Source organism: Solenopsis invicta, chromosome 6 (assembly GCF_016802725.1).
Source record: "Solenopsis invicta isolate M01_SB chromosome 6, UNIL_Sinv_3.0, whole genome shotgun sequence".
Classification (NCBI taxonomy): domain Eukaryota; kingdom Metazoa; phylum Arthropoda; class Insecta; order Hymenoptera; family Formicidae; genus Solenopsis; species Solenopsis invicta.
Window position 1 is genome coordinate 23,350,457 of NC_052669.1, and position 14,781 is coordinate 23,365,237.

Below are 14,781 nucleotides of genomic sequence, written 5' to 3' on the forward strand. Positions count from 1 at the left end.
GCTTTCTTTCCGCGGCTCGAAAGGCCGAACCGCTCCCGCGGTTTCCAATTACGTGAAAGTCGGCCAGCTGGCTCGGCTCAAAGCGCCGAGGGAACGAAGGGCGGATATTGCAAATGTAGCGGAAACGTTGCGGCGCATGAATTAAGATGGATGAACGCGTCTTATTTTCAGCCGGCTTTTAACGGAATAATGAAAGCGAGCGAGGTCGAGACACGAGAGCATCCCGGCGACACGTTACAGCGACGTCGCGCGTACGCCCGAGCAATTTGTCGCTCGGCAAATTGCCGCACTTTACCGTCGCGTCGCGCGTCGCGTCGGTTTGAAACGAATTCTTCAGTATACAAACAACGGGAGCCAGGTTTGCCGAGGAATTAGGGGATTAAGATCGATACCTCTTCGAATACGCGAACAAATAAATTATCTGCCCCAATCTATCATTCGCCATCGTCGATCCGTCATTATTGTCTAATGTCTTCGGATCGGTCGTTTCAATAATAATCTCGTAATTCGTCCTTGGCAAACAACCTTTTTTTGTCATCTTACCGCTATTTCGCATAAAATATGTAAAATTTGGTATTCGAATGGAACTTGTGCGTTTGCGTGAAAAGTAAAAATTATAGTAACGAATGGTAGACGTACGTTACGACATGCGCGTTAAATGCGATCGCGCGCGGAAGTTTTGACGATCCCGATAATATACTGCGACACGAAATTCGAAGGGATGCCTTTACACTTCAGCGGATCGTTAAACGGCTACATTAATTCCGCGGAACTTTTACGGCTCATAAATCGTCGGACGTGTCCTAGGAGTTGACGATGAGCGATCGTTACTCGAGCATCGTCTCGCCCGGCTGCCGGCTTGTACGGCGTGCACGATGAATCGATTGAATATTTTACTATGTTTCACCTCAAGTGCACTCGCCACCCTTTACGAGAGACCAATTAGAAACTCCGAGCGCAAACCCACATTAAGAATCGGCGGAAGAAGTTTTGCGGTTGATCACAATGATCGATAGCGTTTGAATTGATATGCGACTCTACAAGTCAATCACGTCCTCGAAAGCAATTTGTCAACTTGAGAGGATGTAATCTTCGAGTATAATCTACGTTGCAAAGTTATCAATGAAGCAACGGTGAAGATATATTAAAATAATTTAATACAATACGTTGTTAAAAATATCATTTAAATTCAATGTATTTTTCAGTTAAATATTAAATTTAAAGTAGATTAAATTTTATGTTTCTATAACTGGAAAGTACGTGCATGAAATTTAGTGTACTTTTGGCAGCATTAAATGTACTTTTTATGTACTTGCTTAAAATTTGCTTCTTTTACATTGCATTAAATTCTATTGCCTATTTTGTCAAAAAGAATTGCCGATTGTGCACTGCAAGAGTGCTATAAAGATTTTTCAAGTCACGATCTATCTTTCGAAAGCCACGTATCTTGGAAAAGACGTTCTCTACCATGGATTTCGTCTATTCTATTGTCCCCTCGATGTCTCATGAGCTTTCTCGAGTTTTGATTATCCGCCGCGCTGGCGCTGAAATTAAGAGAAACTCCTAGTGCTCGCTGGTAGACGGATCAAGTTTCTACTGCTCGATCCGGCTGAGTATAATAAAAGTCTCGGTCGGCCTTGGCAGAAATGGAAATTAGATCCCATCCGTTAATGAGTGTGATCAACGGGAAACGCGGGTATGAAAAAAATAACGTTCCTTGTCGCATCACTGGCACAGCGCGCTTTGATCCGCATCGTCGACGCCGTGGTCGGAACAAGTGACAAATTGAAATAATTTTGAGGCTCTCTAGACTTAATTAATCCTAGAGTGCTGTGGGTAAATTTTCATCCAGGTGCTAATTCAAGTTTACTTCCAAGTTTTAATAATACAAGGTCTAATTAAAGTACAGTTTTCTTCGTTATTAAAATTCCGATAGTTCAAAATGATATTTAATAAGATATTTTTTTTAAAATTAAATTTCAATTATTCTAACACCTTGTAACCTGTAAAGTAGAAATATAATACAAAAAAGTGTATATATAAAATTCTGTATTGTTTGGGTAAATTTTCACCCAGAATAATATTAACCTCAGAAAAATACGAGTAGCACTCTAGAGTGAAGATGGCAAAATGTGTATACACTTCTTTAATACATATCAATTTTCAAATATAGATCAAAATGTGTATCAATTTTTATCCTGTTTCTTCCAATAAAGATCCGATTTACTTTTTATTGCTCCTCGATAATAGTTTTACGATCGCCACCCGTATTTTTATTTCGCGATCAATTTCGCGGCTTCATATATCGCCTTTTTTTTACATCAAGGCGTTCCGACTGCTACGAGCGTTATCCAGATAGCATAATCCATTGTGCGAACTCTCGGCTTTGAGGTTCTATCCGCGTCCGGCGGATAATCCGAAATACAGAGCGTTCCACGGCGGGCGAAAATTCCAACCCTTCCCGCCCGATGGCCGACTTTCCGCAGCGGCATCCGACGGAATTAGGGTAGGTCGGCGCGGTTTGTTTGTCTTTATTTGGAGCGCGCCGCGGGCTGTGGGATTTTGGGGCGGCTTACGGTCGATTATTGTGGGAATATATCGGCAGAAATGGGTGGCGGCGCGGTGGTGACGGTGGCGCGGTGCGGCGATGCTTGCCGATCGGTATATTGCACCTGTGGGAGAGTCGGGGTCAATCGACGTGTGTATGTGTCCCTCCTAAAGGCGCAATGGCGCCGCACCTTGGCTTTACCCTCGTCGCTTTACGATCCCGTTGCACGTCTCTCACCGAGAGAAAGTATTAGGTATTGAGCCAAAGTTCTGGCGGTTTATGCAAAAAGAGGACTTTTAGATGTGCTGCTTCCATTGCCACGGCATGCAGCAGCATCTTTATAATAATTTTAATAAACAGTGATTCAGTAAAGAGAAGTTTGATAGTAGCTTCCATGAAGATTTTGCCAGGTAAACTTGGAGGTTGATAAGCTGTATCACGTTGGAATCAAAACTTTTTTCGCTTACTGTATTATCGCCACTCACGATTACGTATTCTGCGTGGAGTTTCGACCGCAGAGTGTGTCTTGGATCAAAGTTGAAAGGCAAGCAATGCCTGATATGTAACTTATCAACCTCTATGCTTACTTGGCAAAATTTTTTCACAAATGTTACATCGATACCAAACATCCCTTTATTTTACAGTTCAATTTTATCATGACAATAATTTTATTAAATTGTTTATTATAAGAATTGGCATAAAGATGGTGCTGCATGTAGGAGAACAGAACCAGCATACTTGACAGTTATTTTTCAAATAAACCGCCGGAAATTTTGCAGATACCTAATACCATTTCGCTCGAATTCGTATTCTTGGCGTATACTCGCAATTTTAATAATTCGATCGCGTACGGATAAATTGCCGCATTAAATTACACGACGAGGACTTTGCGCACACTTTTATGTGATAAAAGCTCGGGGGAGGGGGGCGGGAGTGAAAGCTTTTCTTTCTCGTTACAGTGAAGCACGCTGCATAATGACGATTTACGATGTTCCACTATGCGAGAGTTGCGCAGCGAATGTATATCTTGAAATAAAGTAGGATGAATATAACTGCATGTGTAACGAGGGCATATATCTTTAATCATTGCAGAATTCTTGTAGGAATCTTGTAGGACCGTAGGTATCTCGGGTACTTCACGGTGTACACATTGATTTTCGTGTGCATCCCCAAAGAGATTCGAAGATACTCTACCTAGTTAGACCCTGATTTCCGAACGCGGACGAGATCTCCGTTCCATACACGTTCTGGATTCGCCTTCGGTAAACTCGTTTCGAGCATCGGGGAAGGGGGGGGGGAAAGGCTAAAGAAACGGCGTTTCGCATCCGCTGCACCGCATCCCGGGAAAAAATCCCCGAAAATGCGGCGAGGCGTGAAGAGCAACGGACAGTTGTTTCGCCTGGGATGATCGATACGGCGGACGATTCGCATCGACACGCTCGGCCCGCGGATTCGATTCGACGGATGCGAAGTGCATCGTCGATTCGACAGTGGGATTTATCGCGCGTCGAAACGTCGGTGCGTTAAGTAATATCCCGGCGAGGCGAGATTTATTGGCGCAACTTCGACTAACCCGCGGATACGTAACGTCCCCGAGGATGTGAGCGTGCACATTTCGCACCCACCGTGTGTGCGCGCGCTCTACCAGGAAATAAAGTCTCTCTCTCTCTCTCTCTCTCTCTCTTCGGCCACGAACGATGAAACCGAGGAAATCTCGCGGAGCTTCTTATCGCCCGTATATCCGCATGCATTACGAAACGCGCGAGATCGATGCGGTTTTTCTTATCGTCCCGCGTCCCGTGATTCGCGAGATACTTACGTTCCTGCTATCGCATAAACTGTTCGGATATCGACGAAATGTGGCAACTATATATGTCTCTTGATTAATTGCGATACGATGCTCTCGACGTGGATATCGAAAATATCTCGTGCGCTGAAATTATTTGCAATTTATCGGACATTTTTCGTAACTTGCTCAATCTTGTCAACGAATTCGATTCTCGATTCTGGAAATTTTTATTTAAAAATTTCAAATATCTGAGCTCAATTAGAATTACCTTGAAATGTAAGGTAACTTTAAAATTTATCGTTCGTGAGAGATAAAGGATACGTCCGATGTTATATTAAGTGAACGTAAAAGTCGTTCTAAAGAGATAATGTTGCTCTTTTTATACGTCAACACTGGTGGATACTATGGCAAATTATGTATTGTTGGAAGAACGACGTCAAGAGTTATCTCTGAAAAAAATTGGTGCCATCTAAGTTATTTATAGCGCGTTACTGTATCAGCAAAAATGGGTTCAACAGAATATTTTTATGCGATTATAATATTTCCGGACAAAGACAAAAATTGTGAATATAAAATTGTATGCTATAAAAACATTGGGAATTTTCCAAATGCACTGTTTTTTGCAGCACCTATCGTCTTTGTTTATTATCAAAACTCATATATTCATATCTCATGCCAATATTTCTTTTTTATTTTAGACTCATTTTTGCTAACACAAAATAATACTGTAAATAAGTTGACAATGGTTTCTTTTTATTTTTTTAGTAACTCTTGACGTTATCTTCCCACGTTTGTCGTACTCAATAACGACTTTCGCAACAGACAAAACTGTCTGTTAGTTATTTATCAGCTATCTTTTATTCATTTTGCGCATAGATAAATCGCCATTGCATCGCACCTCGTCTATTCGCGAGTTTCCATCGCCGCCGCCGCTTCGAGGACGGCGGTTCAGCTTCGAAAAGTTGCGACAGTTTAACGAGATCAAGGTGCACCCGCGAGTGCGCGATGCCGCATTAAGATACGCAGGATGATTGTTGGATACCAGACGAGAGCCGTAGGAAATCTCGAGGAAGTCGCTGCCATCCTCAGACGTTTTCTCCTCTCTCTCTCTCTCTCGTACTCGTGTTTTCTGGCTGCGAAAGTCGGTGCGACTTCTCCCCCCAGACAAATTTTAATTACGGCCGCTTACTCGCCCCAAGGCAAACGCAAGACAAGTTTTCGCATTTCGAGGCTGCGACTTTGACAGTTAACATTTCATAAATTACACAAGCCATTATTTTCAAACTACGACGAATTAAAACATCGTGTCCGATTAAATTCGCTTGTACTGCTAATTTAAAACGCGAAACATCTCTAACATTTCTTTACCGATGACACTCGAAGTATATAAATTTTATAAAAATCAAATTCAGGTATCACTCTCAAATCAATGAGATAAATTCTCGCGAGTCTCAATTAATTTTTTTCAACTTCTTCATCGTTAAGGAAGCGGAAGATTAATTGGAAGCGGAGAAGATTACGAAGAGGTGAAATCCTTTCCCGACGAGAAACTGCGCGCGCACGAGCGTGAGGGCTTCGTCCCGAGCCTTGTATCATCTCGGCTCGTGGTAACTCGAGGTGCATATTTCATCCCTTATTATTCGAGGGAACCGCGTGTTTCGTCGCCCGACCGCGCCAACGAACGGCCGCACTTTCATAACGCAGCTGCGAGCTTCTCCCCTTTCGTCTCGTTGATCCGTTAATTCATTTTATGCGACCGCGTCCCGCAAGCGGAGCGCAAACGGCGCGGACGGCGAGCTGCATTAGCGTGTTAACTCGCAAACATTCTTTTTTCGTTGTTTATCGCCCGACAGTCGGTTAGCCTGTGTGTCTGACCCCGGAAACGCCGCGTGCGCGATATTATAATTTGTAATTTGCCTCGGCCAGCGCGAATGAGTCGTGCATCGAAATGCCGCAATTTATAATATTTTACGCGGAAAGAAGGTTTTTGACCAAAGTATCTAAACTTTTTGCCGGATACTGATCTTAAAATAGTAATTTTATTAAGCTATCAATATAATTATGTACGACGCTCAAGTTGGCAGTTACATTGTCAAAATTCTTTACAGCATCGCTCATGCTTCAACGTTCTTCATAATTATTTTGATGGCAAAATTTCGGATCTGTATCAAGTTAAATTTTTAGACGTTTCGGCAAAACAGTTCTTTCCGCGTATGCTTCACTCTTTAGTGAAAATGCGTGTAAAATTTGCCGGATGAATGCCAGTCGGTTTGACTTTATTAAAATGTGTCACGTGACAGATTCGTAATCCTTTGTGTGTAATACAATAAAGGTAATAACGTGACGTATACGGAAAGAATTTAAAAAATTTTACTAAATACAGATCTGAAAATAATTTCGTACTCGACCATGAGAATGACTTGTAGAATGCTTAAGCATGATGAGTAATGCTTCAAAAAGTTTTGACATTCCGGTAATCAGCTTGAGTGTCCTAAATAATTATTTCAATATAGTCCAGCAAAATTATTTTCGCGAATCTGTAACTAGCTAAATGTTTAGATACTTCAACGAGACCGCTGAAGTTTCTTCCGAGTGTAATTATCGACGTTTAATACTTTCTCTATAAAAATATTATCTTACGAATTTAATCATCTCTCGCAAAGAGCTAATTAATCATAATTAAACTACGAGTTGATCCGTGGATGGAAAGCTCGAGACACGCTGTTATTTCGTTATAACTTTAATCGTTTCTGAAGAAAGAAAAAAAAAGGTGAAGCGTGTAGTTGAAAAGAGTAATAATTAAAGAATATAACTAAAACTAGGATAGCTAAAAAAATATAATTACAAGAATAGCTTAAAAGGCTCGAGGTACAGCTGAGGAAATATAACTAAAGAGAAACGGGCTTTTTTTACAGTTGAGTTGAAGAAAGTAGTCTCGCGAAAGTGACGAGAGGCCGCGAAACAATTGCTATCCCCGCTCGAGTCAGCGCTAGTCGCAGACTGCGCCGTGCCCAAGGGGGTGGGAATGAAGTAGCGAGAGGGAGAGTCCTTCAGGACTTCGACGGACCGGCGGCAAGCGGAGTTATGATCCCACAATATCCTCCTATGATTGGATACTCGCAACTTTCCTAGCCACCCCTTTCCTCCCCTTTCCAACGCCCGGCCGATGCGCGGCTCTTCACCCTGCGAGTTTTTAGCATCCGTTGCACGTTCAACCCCGCCGCCACCGCCGCCGCTGCCGCGGCGACTCTCGTCTCGTTCCTCCTCCCTTACTCGCGAAAAGAGACCGGGCGAAGGAGGTGAAGTGGAAAAAAAAATTGCGGGTTTTTTTGCATGTCGCAAGAATACTACGACCGTTCGTTTGGTTCGCTCTTGTGTCGGTACCTCGTACGAAATACTCGTATCGATTGTACTGGCAATCGAAGCGTTCGTTACGACGGCGTTGCATAATAGTCTATCTTACTTACGAGCTAACTTACGTAACTGCGAATTTAGCCGGGCGGCGATGAGAAGCGGAGAAACACGCGCCAGTCTAATTGCAGTGCAGAGCTATTCGCCGCCGACATCTCGAAACAGGCTTCTCTCCCCGGACATCATCAGAATTGCCGAACGTTGCCGCCTCCGTCGCCGCATCCCGAATCCCGGTCACGCGCCACGCGTATCGACTCTTCGATCTCCCCTTTTTTTTTCTTCTCTCGCACTTCCTCTTTTTTATTCTTTCTCTCTCTCTCTCTTTCTCGCGGAGGTATTTGACTTCGCGTCTTCTCTTTCTCCGATGTCGAGCAGAAAATTAAACAAAAAAACTGTCATGATCCCTTTCAGCGGCAGGCAATCACGAAGGTTCGCCGCCTCTCATATAAGCCGGTCCGAGGGGCGGGACGAAGGAAAAAGGATGTCTAAGAGCTCGCGCGACTGGCTCGCGCAAGTTCCTTTTCATCGAGGATTTAATATCACCCTGTAGCAGTCAGAGCGGCACCCCATTTGATCTGCGTGAACCCTTTTTCCTTCTTTTCTCTCCTTCTCACCCTTCACGAAAGTGTCGCCTACTACTTTGTTTCGTCGCGATGGTTATCAATACGAAGCTCCGCTCCGTCGCCGTATGTTCCAATTTTCTCTCTTCGACCACATTTCAAAACATTTCTCATACAATCCTCGGTATTGCCCATCGCTCTAAAGCTCTAATGCGGAGTATACGTGTCAAGCTTCGACTTTTGTACCTATATCCGGACTTTCAAGTTTCAAAGCGTAATAAGCAACGCGGCAAAGGATATCGTAAATGTAAGGAATAAATAAATTTTCTTTGTCACAGTGATACCCTCCCAAACTTTTTTTGTTTATAAAGCGAACAGAAATAATTGTAAGTGAAATTAGCACCAATTGTCAAATCTCATAGTACTTTTCATGCAAACTGTTACAATTACCAGATCATACAAACTGTGTAAATTATTTAACGATCTTTGACACAAAAAGCTGAAGCTGGAGTACGTAATATCACGAGTTAAAGTGTAGTAAGACAAGTAATTTAATAATGACATCTTTAGAACGTTGTAAATAAATTATTGCAAAAATGCACATAAAAAATATTATTAGACGGCAAAATCTCTTGCTGACCGATAATGACGTCCTACTTATTTTTGACGAGTAGAAATGAATAGCTGAACTTTTCTCAATACGATAAATCATAGCGCGACGGGACAACTAATCGTACGGATCAATAAATCGAGCGGATTTGCCTCGCTCGAAATATCTTCCAGTTATATCATTAAATAATAAGCGCGTCGATCAAGCAAAATAATACAATGAATAATGAATAACGTTGTTCGTAATATTGTCAGTAACGAGGTTGTTTCGCGGCGTCGCGCAGCATAGTTGCGAGCGAATTTCAGCGGTCGGGGGATTCGATACGAGGCGTTGCGAGTTACAAAAGTAGGGCACTATCGTTAGCAGCGAGGGCGAACGTAAACCTCGATAAACACGAAGTGCACTCGATATTTTTTCGCCGATGCCTATCGTATTTTCGACTCGTCGTAATCTCGCCCTCGATGTCGACGGCAAATTTTTCTATTGTTTTCTAGCCGGAGAGAACATGGGAGAGCGGCCGAATGGCTTGCATACATCTGCCGCGACCGATGTCTTTTATTACGAGACGAGACGCAGACTGATAACACGAGTTTTATCGACCGATGAAAGATTTGAAAATCCGAGTGAAGACAAATCTGAGTGAATGTCGAACAGCGAGGGAAAAAATTTATTTTTCTAAAAATAGTTTTTAACATAAATTGAATGTTTAATTAATTTGATATGTAAATCGACGTTTAACTATTAACATTTAATTAAATGATAGTTTTCGTATAAAATTCACGTTAGTAATGTCATTTCATTAATAACGTGCACACATGTTGATATTAATAAAAAAATTTTGATTTACACTTAAAATTACGACGCTTTTTTATATTTCTCAGCTTGTCGCAATGAATTTTAAATATCAATTCCGTGAATTATTGAATGAAATCATTCATTAATATATTATTCTCTCTATAATTATGCATTATTCTTTAAAAATTTCGTAACCCAAAAAGATCTAAGTTATTCTTAATTTAAGGGGACATTCTAGTCTACAGCGCGATAAAGTAGCTTATTTTTTCAGAATTTTTTTAAAAGAAATCAACTGCACATATCCTGTCATGCTTTTTCACAGACACTACTTATACATATTTAAATATTTACAAATTTTCGTCCGGTTAAATTTTTATTAGTTTTTATGTTAAATTTAAAAATATACATGCACGTTTCAAGTTGGCTGACACAGTTCCTCAAAAATTAAAATAAAAAATAAAAAATATTGAAAATAATTAAAAATAACGCGGATTAAAAAAAGTTTTTTTTTAATGAAATGGATTGAATTTAACATGTATAAAAAAAATTGTTAAGTCATAGATATTGGAATAATTTTAGTTCAGATGATCAGATAATGTATTTGACATAAAAGTAGACGTTGATAATTTAGTATGTTTTCAGAAATCATGTCAGTCAACTTGAAAAGTCGGCGTGTCTATTTTCAAAATTACGTAGAACAATACGTGCAACAGTTTTTTATAAATAAATTTTCCAAAATAGGCAAACTTTTTTGCATTCTAAATTAGAATAATCCTTTAATCCGAGTCTCCAATTTTAGAAGCATCAACGTCGTGTTATAAAGCTGGATAAGTATTATATACCTGAAAACAATTATCCCCGTCAATTCACTACCGGATCGCGGAGTACTCCAAACACCTCCCGAGATCTATTTCACAATCCTTCAGGAATATCATTCGAGTCGTTTCGCGTGGCCTCGAGGATATTATCCTCTCGCGCGGGTATACCCCGGAGTCAACCCTCGTAGCTACGTAATCCGCACACGCGCATCGTACGAGCTCGTAAAACCGTGCCGTTCGTGCTCGTAAACATTCCGCGAGACCCCTTTTCCTAGTACGAGCGACGCCCTTTAGCCCGACCGTGTCCCCCAACCCGCGCGAGCGCCGTTACTTGCATGACCGGTCGACGGAAATCGCGCTTACCTGGAACCTCGAAGTCGCCGCGCCGATCGCCGCACTTGGAACTCATTGATGGTGCGTGCTCGCTCAGCACTCGAGCCCTCACCGACAAGGATCAAGATTGCCTGCGAAGAAAAGAAAAGATACGTTAATAAGGTGTCGAGAGTCTCTTTCTGGAGTGCGGAGAGGCACGGTGCGGCCAAGTCTCGCGTCGGATGAATAATGTTACGACACGTTAATGCAAGCTTTAATTTATTTAATGAAGCAACAGTTCAATTAATCTGCAGACCAGCGGACGTACAGTAAATTCAGAACGCTCCACGCTTCCCAGCGCTTGATCTCACATGCGCGCCAGCCGTCCATTTAATGTTCCGAAACTATAAATTATTTTCCCACGTGCGCGTTTAGCCCGTTATCCCCGTTTTACGACACGCCAGAAAACCGAGCGGAGATCCGTCTCCGTCGCGTCAACCGGTCGGGCCTCATGATTAATCAGAATTCCTTCGTTAGCCGGCGCCGTGTGCAACTGACATGGGGATAACGCGTCTCCGGTTACTGAATCTCCCGAGACGGAATTACGTTACGTCGTCGCGGCCTGCCGTACGCGCGATTATGCGCAAGATCTCTACGCCTCCCCCGTCCGTCCTTTAACACCCCCGCGAACCGAGCCGTTCCGCTCGATCCCGCCTCTTCGGAGGCGAGCGTGTCGCGGAAACACGCGCCCCCTCCCCCCCGTTTCCCTGCCCCTCTGGCGTGTTCTGGACAGGTCGCTTCATGTATTAATCATACGGGCGGCGAGCATAAAATGTTCGTCGCTCGACCAACTTCGAGAAAGCGTAACAACAGCTGCACTCAACAGAGAAAACTATCGAGACCATCGACTCGTAGTGCGTTCCAACTTAATTTACTGAAAGCCGATCTCTCATTCGATTATTATTTAGCCGCTGAACATTGTTATCTTTATGCGCAACCGTTAAAAATTATAATTAACTCTTGAGGTGAAATGGGTATTCTGCGGCCGACGGATTTCTATCCGTGTGAAATATCTAAAAAATCCAAAGATGACTAAACTGTGCTACATTTTATTTCCTTTCCAAAATGACCTACGGACATTCGTCCTAGAAGCTTGAAAGTACATTCAAGAATCGGCATACAACATCAGTCGCGACACTTGTCATATATTATAAGTTATTAATACTGCTGAGGAAGACTAAGCAAGTTCAAAGTTCAGTTTATCCAATGATTAAACGGATATAAATTTTAATTAAAAATATACATCTTCTTTTTGCTCGTCATTGACCTTTAGTCTTTCTATGTTCAAGAACTTTTGGAGATATTTTGAATCACTTTAAATGAATGCAAGAATAGTCCAACGCGAGACACTCATGATGGTATCAAGAAGGTATCTTTTTTCATGTGATAACTTCCTTCAGGGTTAAGTTCTCATTACGTGAGATAGTTAACTTATCTGTAGTTGACTTATCATCCATAGTTATTGAGCTTGAAATGTATATTTCTGCGCGAGTTAAGCTTGAGACAGTTAAGAACGTAATCATCGTAAAACTGAACGTGCGTCGCTCCATTTACGGTTGGGTTTAACTCGATTTCGCGAGTTAACAATATTTTCGCCAATTTTCAGGAGATACGACAATATTTACGCTCCGTATTTTACAACTTATTTTCGTCATCCCGCCCACTCTCTCTAATCTCGCCCCTGCGCGGTCGTCGAAGATTACGTCGCGAAACACCGCGTCGTCGCTGCGACTACACCGTAATCCGCCACGCGCAAATCTCGCGAATCCTAGCAGGATGCGACGTCCGTTGTCCGGGAAATATTATTCGCGAGGAGAAATTTTCAACATGGGACGCGGGAGGCGCTTTTGATTTTGAGAGCACGCATCCGACCGTAAGCCGCGGCCGCCGCCGGATCAGCGCTTGTCCTTCGTCGAGGAATTACCAGGTTCCAATCTTGCCACCAGTTTGCCTCGGCGACATTTAACCCGACACATTAAAACATCGCATCAACGTTTGATGCAAAGAAAAGATGCAAAAGCGAAATGGAGGAAGAAAGAATGAAGAGCGTGTGGTGGGGAACAAATACGCTCGAGTCATGTTGCTTTCGTCTGATTTTGAAATTTGCCTTATTTCACATTCATGCGTTGCTTCCGTCGAATATTTAATTTTGTCAAAATTTTATGCGTACGCGAGCGTTGCATAAACGCACAGCTTAACATACCTGCCGCGTCAGCTGGTGCGATCTTAAATCCGTTACTTGATTCGCGTGTGTCCTTTTTGAGGGATCACGCGACCGCGTATGCGCGCTGGACCGACTGTAGATCAGCGCGACAGGATTGCCTCTCGCGGGAGTCCATCTCTCCCACCCAGGGTAGAATCCCCTTGGTGCAGCGTGTGCATAATGCATGGCCGATACGTGTTCGCATTATGATATTTCTCGCAATAGAACCTGCGCGACGGTAGAAATGCTGTTCTACTTGCATTCAAGCTCCTCGGCGAGACGAACAGCTCTCCCGCCGGCTTCGATCCCGCTTCTTTGATCGTCTCGGATCTCGCGATAACTCGATGCGTTCCTGATTTACTCCGTGTGTCCTTCCGCGCGAAGGGACACGAGGGGTACTTTGGGATACGGCCGCTCTCGGGAATCTTAAATATTTCGTAGGCGTCTGGCGAATCACGATCAGATGAAATTTGTTGGTCGAGGATGTTTACAATTTCGAACAGGTTCTTTGAGATATATTGGATTTCCAAAGGATGCTACTAATACGGAATGTGCGATATTCGACTTGGCGAAGGACTTTCCAGAACGATCCGCAGCGAGCGTGCAGAGCTTTTCTGCAGAGCGACTCCAAAAGATCTTTTCTCCCTTATTGCTTTTGCAAGAGAGAAAAAAAATGTGTGCATAAGAAATTTATCAGCATATAATAAATTTATTTTACTTTACGGAAGATTAATGTCCATTTAGAGATTTGCAAAGAGCCGGGGAGTCGTACCTTTAACCGGATAATTCGACAATTTGCGTTGCAACTTATTGACGCGAAGTTTCGGAACCTCCTTTCGTGTTCGCGCATAACTTAGTAACGTGTACTTCGCGCAGCGCAAACGCGATATTAATATTTCCTATTCCATTTGCGGAAGTCATCTGTGAGAGAACTCAAAGTCAAAGCGGATAGCCCGAAACATTTAGCTTCTTTGAGATTCGCTGCGGGACTTATATACACCGGATTTCTGATTACCCCAAGGGCTTTTCTATCAAGAGAAATATCCGAAACAACTCTTAGCACGGGGGAAGGGGATAGGGGGAGGGGAAAGACTTCCGAGTTAACAAGAACCACAAAGCAAATGAGAGCGACGTTAGTACATACAGCCGGCATTATGGTCCAACCTCGTTGCAGGTAGCTTAGTAATAATAACATTATGCACCATAGGGATGTGCTACAAAGGTCAGACGGAATTCCGGAGAAACCGCGTGCGCTTCCGTACGGATACAGTCGACCGTGAAGTAGAAATTTTGATAACGACGCGATTATTAGACCGCATTCGTGAGGCTTCCATGATATTTCGGCTTATTAATAACACAATCATATTTTTAGAGTTTTAACAGGATTTGAGGATTAGGGATCCTTAAAAAGAATTTATGTTCAGCGTTTACAGTTCCTTCCTTTGCTAATAATAATGTGGCGCGGTACGTACATGAAAAAACTTAAAAAAATGTCTCACGCACGATTACACAGAAAATTAATTCGACCGTTAAAAAAAGTGATTACTTAATTTTCCTTTTTTTTCTTTTAAGAAACAACGGTTATTTTTAACAGAAATTATTTTCTTGATATTTCTTTTAAAATATGTTTCTCACAAAGTTTAGAAAATTTTATTACGTACTAAAGAAAGAATTT

At 42.4% G+C, this 14,781-nt stretch overlaps 2 protein-coding genes across 2 annotated transcripts in view; one reads left to right on the forward strand and one right to left on the reverse strand.

Annotated features, from left to right (window-relative positions):
• LOC105193738 overlaps positions 1 to 10,996 on the reverse strand; it is a 60,643-nt gene extending 49,647 nt beyond the window's left edge. Inside the window, exon 1 of the mRNA XM_011158303.3 lies at positions 10,895 to 10,996. Within this exon, the coding sequence (XP_011156605.2) occupies positions 10,895 to 10,940 (46 nt within the window). The 5' untranslated portion in view covers positions 10,941 to 10,996. The remainder of the gene's footprint in view (positions 1 to 10,894) is intronic.
• LOC105193733 overlaps positions 1 to 14,781 on the forward strand; it is a 181,435-nt gene that overhangs the window by 32,162 nt on the left and 134,492 nt on the right. The gene's annotated exons all lie outside the window — the stretch shown is intronic.